Source organism: Oratosquilla oratoria, chromosome 18 (assembly GCF_046742065.1).
Source record: "Oratosquilla oratoria isolate Oo_2021 chromosome 18, ASM4674206v1, whole genome shotgun sequence".
Lineage (NCBI taxonomy): Eukaryota > Metazoa > Arthropoda > Malacostraca > Stomatopoda > Squillidae > Oratosquilla > Oratosquilla oratoria.
The window spans coordinates 62,886,344-62,899,906 of NC_134794.1; the positions used below are offsets into that span (position 1 = coordinate 62,886,344).

General features: G+C 41.0%; 1 protein-coding gene across 1 annotated transcript in view; it reads left to right on the forward strand.

The window, feature by feature from the left end:
- The window catches only part of LOC143035324 (putative defense protein 3), a 53,952-nt gene extending 41,659 nt beyond the window's left edge, over nt 1–12,293 (forward strand). The window contains exons 4-5 of the mRNA XM_076202266.1: nt 2,055–2,149; nt 9,020–12,293. Coding sequence (XP_076058381.1) covers nt 2,055–2,149; nt 9,020–9,086 — 162 coding nt within the window. The 3' untranslated portion in view covers nt 9,087–12,293. The remainder of the gene's footprint in view (nt 1–2,054; nt 2,150–9,019) is intronic.
- Nucleotides 12,294–13,563: the final 1,270 nt, after the last annotated feature.

A 13,563-nucleotide genomic window follows, 5' to 3' on the forward strand; every position in this document is an offset into this window, starting at 1 on the left:
AAAATGAGAAGGACCTGGGAGTCATTGTTATGAATAATATGTCACCTGAGAAACATATAAATACATTTTTTGGAGAAACTTATAATTTAATAAGAACAATCAAAGTTGCATTTACATACCTGGATGAAGAAATGGTGAAGAAAATCCTAATCACCCTGATAAGACCAAGATTGGAATATGCAGCAACAATATGGTCACCAAGTACAAAAAAATGTATAAAAAAACTTGAAAGAATAAAAGAGCAATTACAAAATTGGCACCAACACTCACAAAACTATCATATGAAGAGAGATTAGAAAAACTTGAACTACAGACACTAGAGCAAAGAAGAGAGAGAGGAGATTTGATAGCTATTTACAGAATCATGAAAGGCATGGAAATTACTGATAGAGAGAATCTGATCAAATGGGATGACAGAAATACAAGAGGACACGGAAAGAAAATAAAAAAAGACAGCTATAGAAGAGATTTGAAAAAGAACAGCTTTCCTCACAGAGTAATAAACAGTTGGAACAAGTTAGATGAGAAAGTGGTGTGTGCAAAAACAATACATGAATTTAAAAATAGTTTAGATAAAATGAGATATGAAGACGGGACCCCACGAGCATAGCTCCCCTTCCCGTAAAATACAACTAGGTACAACTAGGTAAATACACACACACACACACACACACACACATATATATATATATATGTATATTATATATATATGTATATACGTATATATATATGTATATATATGTATATATATACATATATATATGTATAATATATATATATATATACACATATACGTATGTATATATATATATATATGTGTGTGTGTATACATATATATATATTATATATATACATACATATATATAAATGTATATATATATGTATATATATATATATATATATATATATATATGTCTTAATAAACCAACAAAAACAGCACACCAATGAGAATAGCGTAATATACGGAATACCATGTAGTGGACGTCCTGCAACGCACTACGGTGAGACGTCGCGGGGGTTGACAAAGAGACCAACAGAACATAAGAACGATATGCCACATCAAAGGACTTCAAATTCTCTGGTAGTGCACGTGGAGACACACGGGAATTTACCAAGATGGGAAGAGGCACGCTCTATCTGGACCGGGCTAGAGAAGAAAATGAGAAGGCTGGTCTAGTCCGCATGCATAACACTGGGAAAGGTTAGCAACAAAAGAGAAGGATTTGCCAATCAGTCATTTGCAGCCGACAGATTGGTCATGGAGTATTGGGCCATCAGCATGCGACATTCTGAGATATCCAGCCGGATGAGCCGTAAGGAGAGTGCATGTACTGTGTACATACGTTCTCTGTCACTTTGAAGAAGACTTGTAGATCGAAACGTCAGGTGTCCTCGCTCCAACCCGCGTTTCCCTGCAACCTTTTCCACTCATATGTATGTATATATATATATATATATATATATATATATATATATATATATATATATATATATATATATATATATATATATATATATATATATATATATATAAATCCGTTGATAACGAGGGACTACTTTATATGCAGGTACAAAATGCTTGCGGAAGTAACGCTGTTCTTACTAAAACCAAATTGGTCTTAATCAAATTACAATTTCACAGCAGCACACTTGATTTTCTCCTGAACACTACTGGCACTTCAAAATAACAATGAAAAACGAAGAAAAGTATGTTATGACTAGCTCTGCAACTTCTGCAAATGCCAAATATTCTTATAATGACACTCTTGTGTTAAATAGAATTGGTTTCATCAATATTATTTTCTTTGTATATAATTAAAGAAAAATAGTCTCACAACTCTGCGTGATTTTTTAGTTAATAAATTTATCTTGGATCATTTTCACACTCATTTTATAGCAAACGCGAACAATATAATAATTAACTGTATCAATCAGAGTTTTGATAGTGCGTGCCTGATTTTTTATATACGTATCCAACTTTCTACATTATTTTTTAAAACACTGGCTCATATCAATCTCTATGAACCTAACATTTTTTCTGACCTGTCTTGCAGGATACATTTGCGCACAGCGACAATACAGTCAAGACCAATCCTGTAACATTTCGATGGAACGCGCAAGATAATCCCATTGGAACATATATTTTCAAGTAAGTTGTGTTTCTGTATTGTATGTAGCATCCCCTATATGATTTATGAATTAACATGGTTCGGACAAGCCAGGGAAATGAAACTCAAAATAACACTGCGGCACTCGGGTCTTTAATGAACTCTAAAATCGTAAGGGGTCGTAACCTAAGAGCGAAGGAGAACTTGAAGCTTGGAGAGGAGAGCTGCTTGGAGAGGAGAATTGCTTGAAGATGTCGTGTCCTGGAGTGAACTGCCCGTCTCAGCTATGTGTGTGTGTGTGTAATTCGGGAGTGAAGCTCCCACGGGCTTTTGATGTGAGCCCATTTGGAGGGTGATTTTACATATGAGTGTGTGTGGGCCCAACCACACACACTCATACATTCACAAGATGTGCATACGTATGCACTTCTCGGCGAATGCACCCTTTCTGATCTAACGGTGTTTGGTGTTACAAGAGGTTATACAGTGAATATATATATATATATATATATATATATATATATATATATATATATATATATATATATATATATATATATATATATATTTACAGGGGGGCTGACACTCCACCAGCCGACGCAGTTCGTAATCGCTTAGGTGGCGGCATAGGCGACGCACAAGACCCTCAGATGTTGTCGGAGGCCCTCTCCTCAGAAAAGCAGTTGCGGGGCAATGCTTGAGGTAGTGCTTGAGGGTGGCTTCGGGGTGGCTACAGTGGCGGCATCTTCTCTCTTCAGGTGTTGGATTGCTTTTCATCTGCCAGAAACAGCGGTCCTCCAGTCGCAGACGGAAGAGCAGTTTCCACTTTTCAAGGTGTGGAGCGAGGAAGTACAAGGGGTTCATAGTCTGTGACTGCCCTGTACCACCTCGCCCTCTCTGACACCTCTGCCTCCAGTCTGTGCTGAAGGAACCGTTGTACCTGATTAAGAGCCCTGGTGCGTAGGCGCAACTGATTTCTGCTGAGAGGGACGACAACATCGACTTTGGGTCTTTGGCGCGCCGCTTCTGCTGCGTCGTCGGCTAGCTCATTACCTGGGACACCTACGTGGCTTGGGACCCAATTGAGCGTGACACTCCTGCCTTGCTGATGCAGCTTCAGCAGGAGACCTCCGTCTCGGCTAGGTTCCCCTCCTTATAAAGGAGGCTGGTGAGGAACCCGGCGAACTTTCCGAGCGCCTGATTGGCCGGTGTAGTTTGAGTGTGGACGTCTTTGCTAACTACGCTTGCCAACTATAGCGGGTACATAGGCCTAGCTCGAGTTGTGTGCCGGACGGTCTCCGGCGAGTTTTTCGAGCTCCTGATTGGCCGGTTTGGCTTGAGCACGGACGTCTTTGTTGACTACGTTTGCCAACTATGGCCAGTATATAAGCCTAGCTCGAGTTGGTAGGCTGCTGTGGAAACTGGGCCCAATGCATGAGCATATCCATGCTTACTGCAAGGGCACTGGCACAGCAAACAGTATAGCAACACTCCTCAATGCTGTCAGTGGCACACCGTCCATCGTGGTCTTTTTGGATTTGGAAAAGGCGTTTAAGCTGGCCAGTCCACTTGTGATATTAGACACCCTTGCTCGCAAGGGCGTAAAAGGCAAGCTGCTTTCTTGGATTGCTGACTATCTTAGTCACCGGTCTGCGAAAGTTCGCTTTCAGGGTCATGTATCAGAGGCCAGAATGCTGGAGAATGGCACTCCACAGCGGGTGGGGGTCCTCAGCCCCACTCTGTTCAGTGTGCTTGTCTCTAACATTATGGAACTACCTCTACCACATGGGTGCAAGGTCATCTGCTATGCAGATGACATTGCGCTCATAATTACTGGGAAACGGCAGTGCTTCAGCAGGGCTCAACGCTGTTTAAGTGCTGTAACGACGGAAAGTTGCAGGTTAGGGTTAAAGATCTCCCCATACAAAATCGAAGGCCATGGCATTGAGACTCTGGAAAGAAGGGAAGCACCTCACCATCCAGGATCTTAGGCTGGACTGGGTTCACCAGTATCAGTACCTGGGGGTCTGGATTGATGAGAGGCTCACCTTTCAGAAGGAACTAGCCTATCTCAAGGAGAGACTGAAGGCAAGAACCACAGTTATGAGAGCAATGACGGGGAAGGCACTTGGTGCCACGCATCAGGTCCTTCGCACATTCTATGTGCAAGCTGTCCGCAGCTTGGTGGACTACGCTGCCCCAGCTCTCATAAATGTGGCGACTGCCAAGGTTGAAGACCTGGAGCCTTGCCAAAATGCCGCAGCAAGGATTATCCTGGGAGCTCAGCCTTGGACAAAGATTGTTAACCTCCAGATGGAGGCTTCATTGCCTTCATTAACATCACGGGTCAGAAGGCTGGAGGTTGACTTTCTTGCCAAGATAGTCCAGAGCCCTAGGATAACGGAGCTAAGTCAGAGCCTTGTGATAGCTCTGGGACGGGTGGGTACTCTTATCCACTCCGATACCTGGCTATCACAGGCGGCTGGACTTCTGGACTCATTCAGGCTCACCAGCGTTCTCCTTGAGAAGGGTAGGGACTCTCCACACCCAGAGTTCAAGCCCCCACCACCATGGCTGTCGATACCTGCAACCTTCGTTGTCACAAAGCTTCCCAGTAAGAAGAAGTTATGTGACCAGGAAAGAGTACGAGCGCAGGCCCTATAAGGCGTCCGCGCACTGTCGAAACCTGGAATGGCGGTCTATTATACGGATGGCTCCGTAGACCCCAACAGGCCCCGTAGTGCGGGGGCTGCCTTCGTGACGGATGGATTGACCTTCGGCAGGAGAGTATCTGATCACGCGTCCACTCTCCAAGCTGAGGCCATAGCGGTCCAAGGAGCGTTAGAGCATGCTCTAATATCACGAGCTGGTCCTGTGGTGATCCACACGGATTCACAGTCTCTGCTAGGCAGCTTAGAATCGACACAGCCCAGCGACAATGTACGCCTACTGACCTCCATCCTAGCACTCCTGCTGAAGCTGCATCAGCAAGGGAGGAGTGTTACGCTCAACTGGGTGCCGAGCCACGTAGGTGTCCCAGGTAATGAGCTAGCCGACGCCGCAGCAGAAGCGGCGCGCCAAAGACCCAAAGTCGATGTTGTCGTCCCTCTCAGCAGAAATCAGTTGCGCCTACGCACCAGGGCTCTTAACCAGGTACAACGGTTCCTTCAGCACAGACTGGAGGCAGAGGTGTCAGAGAGGGCGAGGTGGTACAGGGCAGTCACAGACTACGAGCCCCTTGTACTTCCTCGCTCCACACCTAGAAAAGTGGAAACTGCTTTTGCGTCTGCAACTGGAGGACCGTTGTTTCTGACAAATCAAGAACGACTCCACGCCAGAAGAGAGATGATGTCGACATTGCCGCCACCCTGAAGCCACCCTTGTCCACTACCTCAAGCATTGCCCCGCAACTGCTTTTCTGAGGAGAGGGCCTCCGACAACATCCGAGGTTCTTGTGCGCCGCCTATGCAGCCACTAAGCGTCTACGAACTGCGTCGGCTGGTGGAGTGTCAGCCCACCCCCCTTTAATTATTTTTCTTATATTATTATGTACTCCATTTATGTTGGGAAGGGTGAATTCACCGAGATGTGCATACATATTTAACATAGGTATGCACATCCGGTAAATGTATGAGTGGGCGTGGCCAAGCCACACACACTCATATATTGAATCATCCCCACTTTTTCTAAATATTATTACAACAGTTGCTACATAACAACTATCACTGAACATACAGCTAATGTTAGGAAGGGTGCATTCGGAGATATGCATACGTATTTCATATACGTATGCACATATTGTGAATGTATGAGTGTGTGTGGTTGGGCCCACACACACTCGTAAATATAATCACCCTCCAAACGGGCTCACACAAAGCCCGTGGGAATATTTTTTCCCAAATTTCACAGAACAGAACTGTTCAAACGGGCTCACACTTAAAGCCCGTGGGAATATTTTCCCCAAATTTTACAGAACTGTGTAGCGGCATGGGCTCACACTAAAAGCCCGTGGGAGCTTCACTCCCGAATTTAACAGAAACTGTATAGCGGCCAGTTTGGTTTTGATCAGCGGCGCGTCACCACACCCCTGCTATAACAAAGAGAATATTATGTAGTTTCTATAATTTTATATGGTAAATTTGAAATGAAATTGGTTATTATATAAGGTAATTTTGAAAGCAAATCGAGGGTGGTAGTGATTACACTGGGGAACACTCATTTTGTTGCATTTAAAAAAGACTTTTCTATAGTCAATTTGAGTGTGTTGATTTCAAATCTGAAGTCAGTTTTTGTCTGCAAGCTACAGATTTTATGCAATTTGACTTTTTTTTTCTTTATTATAAGAAATTGCAATATCAGCCACAATTCTTTTGTTCACTTGAATCTTAAAACGGTATGAAAGTCATTTCTGTACAACATGAGGAGCCCATTGCTTGTCTTGATCACCAAGATGAACTTCAAAATATGCCTTGTAGGCGCGCTTGACGAACGAGGATATGTTACGTCTCTGACGATTGAGTGTGTAGCATCCACATATGTAGCAGAAGGCATCAGGCTTGTTTCTGCAATGATGTCTCTTTATGGAAGCTATGTTTGAACTGGAACAAAAGAAGAATGATCAAAATATTAGCAGCTATCTATATATATGGAAGTGAAAATGCTTATACATGGTTTACGCAAGTTCACATTTGTACAATTTCATTAACCTCAAATTGCATACAAACTAAAGCTTGTAGAGAAAAACTAATTTCAGATTTGAAATAAGTGCCTAAAACTCCTTCAGAATCAATGAAAATATCCAATGCAACTCAAAGTTACTGAAAAAGTGTTCCCCAGTGTTATTATTATTGTTATTACTGTCATCATCATAATTAATTGATATTATTATTTCATTACTATTATTATTATCATCATTAAGATTAGTTATAAGTTATAATTGTTAATGTTCTTATTGTTATCATCATTATTGTTGTCATGTATAATCTTCATTTTTTTACACTAATGTCCTCAAGGGGTCAGATAACAATAATAGTTACAATGTTATTTAACTTGACTTTAGCAAAACTTTCGACAACGCACCCCAGCAGAGTCTACTAAAGTCAAAACCCATGGCATAGGAGGAAAAGTGTTTGAATGGATTAGAGCTTGGATCAGTGACAGAAAACAGTGGATCACCATAAACGGTGTACAATCCAAAAGGGAGTGTTTCTAGTGGACTCTAGGTTTCAGTTTTGGGTCCTTTATTGACTGGAGGAAGTGGATAGTTTTAGATACTTGGGTGCAAGTGTAGCAGGAAAAGGTGGAGTGAAGGTGGAGGTAGAATGTAGATTGAGAGAAGCGAGTAAATGCCTTGGTGGATTAAAGAGTGTAATGAGGAATAGACATTTGGGAATGGATGCGAAGAGGAGACTGTATGAAGGAGTGATTGTGCCAACAGCACTGTATGGGGGCAGAAACGTGGAACATAAGAGAAGAAGAGAGTAGGAGTTTGAATGTGTTTGAGATGAGGTGTCTGAGAAGTATGGTGGGGGTTACTAGGCTGGATAGAGTGAGAAATGAGGAGGTGAGGAGGAGAACAGGGGTGAAAAAGGATTTGGGAGATAGGGTTGATGAAAGAATATTAGGATGGTTTGGACACATGGAAAGAATGAGTGAAGAAAGACTAGTAAAAGAAGTATGGAAGGCAGATGTGGAGGGAGTGAACATGAGGGGACGTCCTAGGATGAGGTGGATGGATGGGGTGAAGGGGGCTTTGGGGAAGAGGGGAATGTCTGTTGAGGAAGGAAGGGAGAGGACGGAAGACAGAGGTGAGTGGAGAATGGTTGTATATGGATGATGTTGTGATTGCATGAGGAGGAATGGGCAGGGGGGTGGGGGGTGGGGTAGTATGTGTGAGTAAATTTTGACGCAGCCCGAAGGGATTTTCTCCCCGTCCTCTCCTTATATGCAAGGGGGGTCGCCGATTAAATGAAGCGGCCTTGCTGTGGATGTGCTGTGTCTTGCGACACTGCTTCTGACCCAGGGCGGTGGGCAGGGTGCAGGGATGACCCGTCATCCAGGAGGTGCTCAGATGAGAGGGAGGGTGGGAGGGGTGTGGAGTGTATGTAGGGATGAAATGGGTGGGAGTGTTTTTATGCCTTTCCCTTTTTGGCTACCTCCCTTGTAAGGGGGAAAAAGCCTTGGTATATGTATGTATGTATGTATAAATACCACTTGGACAATGGGATTAATAGTGATCTTAGTATGTTTGCGGATGACACTATGATAGGACGCCTAATTAGGTCAGTAGAAGATGCTAAGATTCTGCAGGAGGATCTTAACAATTTGTTCATATGGTTGGTGAAATGGCAAATGGACTTCAATATATCAAAGTCCAGCTTGTTAAATGTAGGTTTACACAACCCAGAAAGCAGGTATAGCTTACATAACAGAGAAAACTGAGTATGAGAGAGACTTGGGAGCTCTAGGGGGTCCTGGCCTTAAATCCAGGAAACTGCATTAGTGCCAGGAATAGAACTGTGGGTGTGCTGTGTCTTACTGCATTACTTCTGACTATATTACAACCTGAAAGGTCTATTGCCAAGTACCATTGTAACTCATATGTCTCTCTTCCTATATACCAAAGGTTTCCCCCCTTTTAAAGGAGGTAGTCTATCAAGACATGCACCCACTCCCACCTGTCACCCACTTGTTTCCCTATTATCTTGGCTCCTTGCTCAGGCCCGAAGCAATGCAGCTTGATTTTTTGGTCACACAATATTTACAACAGCAATTACTTGGAAGTTACTCTTGACTTGTTGAAACATTAGTGTAATTAATGAAGCTTTTGAAAAAAAAAATCACATTTCATTCAACTTGTAATTGTGGATTTATTTTTTGCACCAATTAATCATTCTATATTTCACCAACAGCGCTACAATTGTAAAGTCTAAGGGAGTCTTCTTTACAAACAACACAGCAACCTTTGAAATCCAATGAGGCTGCAGCTCTGTATTTTAAGTCTAAGGTTTGCTTGTTTAGGTTTCACTAGTTTAGTAAAAACTTAAGATTATGCAAATTCATTGCATTTCAGATTACTGATGAAAAGCATCTATGTAACCAATACATGTATTGAAAAATAATATTAATCTATAACAGTGGTTCCCAACCTATTTTCTGTCATTTCCCCCGGCCTCCAATTCAACCATCCAGATTTCCCCCTTCATGTGTATGAGAGAAAGAACAGTTAAAACACACTGAGACTATTTACTAGTTTATTTTTCAAATGCACTAACACAGCTAACATTAAATTGTATTGAATAAGAACACTAACACTAACACAGCATTTTAGTGTGACTTCTGGCATTGTTTGCCTATCACGAGTCTCTATTTGTACGGAAATTCGAGGTTTGAGTGCATTTTCTAATTATTTTTTGATAATTTCCAGAATTTTAATTCCAGACTAGAATTTCCCCCCGAAACATCCAAATTTCCCCCCTGGGGGAAATTTCTCCCTGGTTGAGAACCACTGATCTATAAGAAGGTTATTATTGTAATCATGCAGATAAGAAAAGGTAATGGCAATCACGTCACCCCTTTCACACATGATCTCAGGTTCTGAGCTGCCTCAACCAATTAAAATGTTGCATAACTTGATGGCCAATTACAAACCACTTGTCAACATTGCAAGGGATATCGAGGATATCGATGCCAAGCCTTCTTACCAAGTTATGGGTCTCACATATGCTAGTTTTCAGCTCTACTGATATAAAATGGTAGAGGATATATTGAAGTTGACTGAAAAATCTTGGAAGACTCAGTCAAGTCTCAGGAGGGGAGGGTGTTGATGGGCTTTGAAGATGGGTAGCAGGGAGATAAATTCTCTCTGATGTCTGTCTGGTAAGACCATCACTTGTAGGTACCTGATGTTGGTTCCACAGATATGATAATACTATAGTAACAAAATCAAGGATATCTACAGATTTTAGGTCTTGTCCAAATCATATAATTCTATCTATCAGTTCACACAAATATATATATATATATATATATACTTCCAATTGTACTATCATAGTGGAGATGGGTTGAACGCAAAAATTTTATATATGTGTATGTAACTCGAGCAAATATATAAGAAATAATGCGTTTAGCTTAAATCTCTCTTGATGACCTAGTTGGAAAGTCACTGTCGCACTTGTCATGAGGATGTCCAGTTCGAGTCCTGGGCAGTACCACATTTCAATTTCAAGCATGCTGGTCTTTGATGGCTTAGAATTAAAGTGCATTGTGGTTGTTAAAATGTATCTCTAATCACTGGGACCCATTCAGTGTTGTACAAATACTTTCCCGCGTTCGTATACCTCCAATTGTACTATCATAGTGGAGATGGGTTGAACGCAAAAATTTCATATATGTGTATGTAACTCGTGCATACAAATATATAAGAAATAATGCGCTTAGCTTATATCTCTCTTGATGGCCTAGTTGGAAAGCCACTGTTGCACTTGTCATGAGGATGCCCGGTTCGAGTCCTGGGCAGTACCACATTTCAATTTCAAGCATGCTGGCCTTTGGTGGCTTAAAATTAAAGTGCATTGTGGTTGTTCATATATATATTTATAAAGGGAGATTATAGAAACAGATTCATATTTATCATATGTTGAGAATTCTCAGACTAGCAATCTTTGCAAATTATATATTTAGCGTAGTAAGTTTGATAAAATCAATCAGTCCAAATGCAAATGCAGTGACAGTACTTAGATTCACTTATCCTCTCCATCCCTGAGAATCACCTTGAGGAATGACTCCCAATTCTTGCCCTACCTTACCCTAAGCAGCCTTTGGTTATAATGAACCTCACTTGTCCACCTTACCTCACCACTACATCTTTAAACCCTCAAATTGAAGAACCTGAAATTCAGATTACAGCAACTTAAGTAAAATTTAGATTTGTGAATGTTAATTTAAAACAGTTGAACTTGTGTCCAATACAATTGTATATCATATTAAAACAACAGAAGTTGAAATTAAAGCAACTGAACAATAATTCAAAATATGTGAATGTGAATGCCAGTTTAAAATTTTAATTCTATAAAAAAACGATTTTTTGATGGAAAATCTACTGATGAATAATGTCTTTTTTTTTACATTTTAAGAGCAAGAATGTATAAAAGCACTTATGAATCCAGAATTTCTAAAGCTCTGTTTCTATCTATATACCAAAAGACTACTTCCATCTTCACAAGGGAGGTAGTTAGCCAAGACACACACACACCTTCCATTCATTCTAAGTCAAGGCAGTTTCTAAAATTCAGAATGATTACGAGGGAAAGGATAATTTGAATAATGCCATAACAAGAGAAGTGGAACATAAGTAGGGAAAGCACACACACCGTAAACTGTTCAAGTACAGTGGATACTGCAAGGTACCTGAAGCAAAATTGATAAGCATCATTCCAAAGGACTGGAGATGGAAAATCATAACACCCTTCCTCAGATTTTTTTTTTTTTTTTTTTTTTTAATTCGATTGAACATCACGTAACTTCCACCCCCCAACAGGAGGGCAAGGCCTCTTACAGAACACTTTGTATCATGGAATTTAATGAAACATGACCTTGGTCTAATTCCCTCGCGACAGGGTTTCAACCACCATCCCCTCAGCCTCAATTGCAGATAATGACACTGCTCGGTCAGCGAGCATCCTCATATCTTTTAACATTGGATATAGCTGATAAAATTCAACCAAAGGTATGCACCACATATGTTGAAAAAAGGCTTGGTATAGATGTTCTCTACAATGACATTACCAGGCAGCTCTTCATTGGCTAAAAGATATGTCATTGGCTGAAGCACTTGGTGCCTGAATCTGTATCAAATATAATGTTTCCTGTCTTCATTTCCTGTATGTTTATATATATATACAGTATATATAAAAATAGATATTTCTAGTTATATCTACTTGGTACCATATTTTTGCTAACTTGACCTGTATTGGTATACAATTGTACAAGTTGGGTGGCCAAGCAGTCCTGTTAATATTCCTCGAATATCAAATCTATGAAACCAGTTACTGTATACAAATTGCCATCAGGAATCAACTCAAATTATATATTAATGGCCCAACAAACTTTACCACAAGTTTATATATACCCAGATTACTACCTAATTCTCTATGATTTAAAGAGCCCTGTAGCCTTAGACAGAAATAAAGGTATAATCAATTATTTCTCAGCTTTCATTTACTACCCTGTCAGAACATGATAATTCCTGATGGTCTCATTTTCATATTCTCATGCACAGGCATGTGTCCAATCCTTTTCATCATTCTTCACCAACACCATTGCTGCAGGAAACAATATCCTCACTCCATCATATGGTTTGTTTGGCCTGGGATCAATTTGATTTTTGCTTCCATCTTGTTTACCTTCAATTTGAGCAGGAAGTGCACAGTAGCAAGTGTATAAATCAGTCAAAAACCATTGGTTATCTGTTTGACCTACTCGACTTATTAGCATGGAAAAAATGTACCAAGTTATTTTGCATTTCTCCCTTTATTTGGTAAGATTTTTCTGACCATTGATATCTGGTGACATATTTTAGTGTGTATTAGTGTTGCTCTGACCTCTAGTGCTTACAAATGTGTATTGTTTTGCTGAGGTTTCTCTCTCTCTCTCTCCCCCAATGGGAGGCTCCCTGTTGTGGTGGATGACTTGCATGTCCCTATAACCTGGTGAGCAAGGCTAGAGGGGGCTTTGGCCACTGCTCTGCCCTACTTAGTGGAAGACTATTACTTGTGCTAGCAAAGTCACCAGTGAGGAACCAGATGAAATTATTCCTGGAATTAGGCAACCAGTATGGACCAACGGTGCCATCCATCAGAAGGACCACCTTCTGAGGTCGTCCTGTGTTGGGTGGCAGGGATGAGTTGTGTGGGGAAGTCTTAGCTCCGTCGTTTGAATAATGAAGAGACTTTTTAGAATATGTGATCCCCATTTGCACTTGCTCCCCTTGTAGTCCCAGGGGGCAGTTGCCCTTGGCCATTGGAGCCATTTTGATAAAGGCTTTCATTGACTGTCCTTTACGGTGTTATCAATTATATGAGTTTGGTCACAAAAGGAAGAACTGTACAAACAGTCCCCGATGTGGTCACTACTCTGCACTTGACTGACATACCATTCTTGAGTGTGAATTGGAACTTTATTGCTTTCCCTGCAGAGAAGCTCGTCCATTACTGTCTCAACAGTACAAGAGGTATCGCCTTGAACAAGACATTTTTCAACTGTGGGTAGTGCCAGATAAGAACTTCATTTTAGGCAATTGTATTTGGCAAAAGATCCTCTAATAGATGCATTTTGAATTTTGAGAATACATAAATTTTGGCCAAGATATGTCAAATTTATCCTGAACACTCTGTAAAAGGGGGGAAATCACCTCTTAATTTGTATATGTAAACTGTTCCACATTGCCACAAGGTTG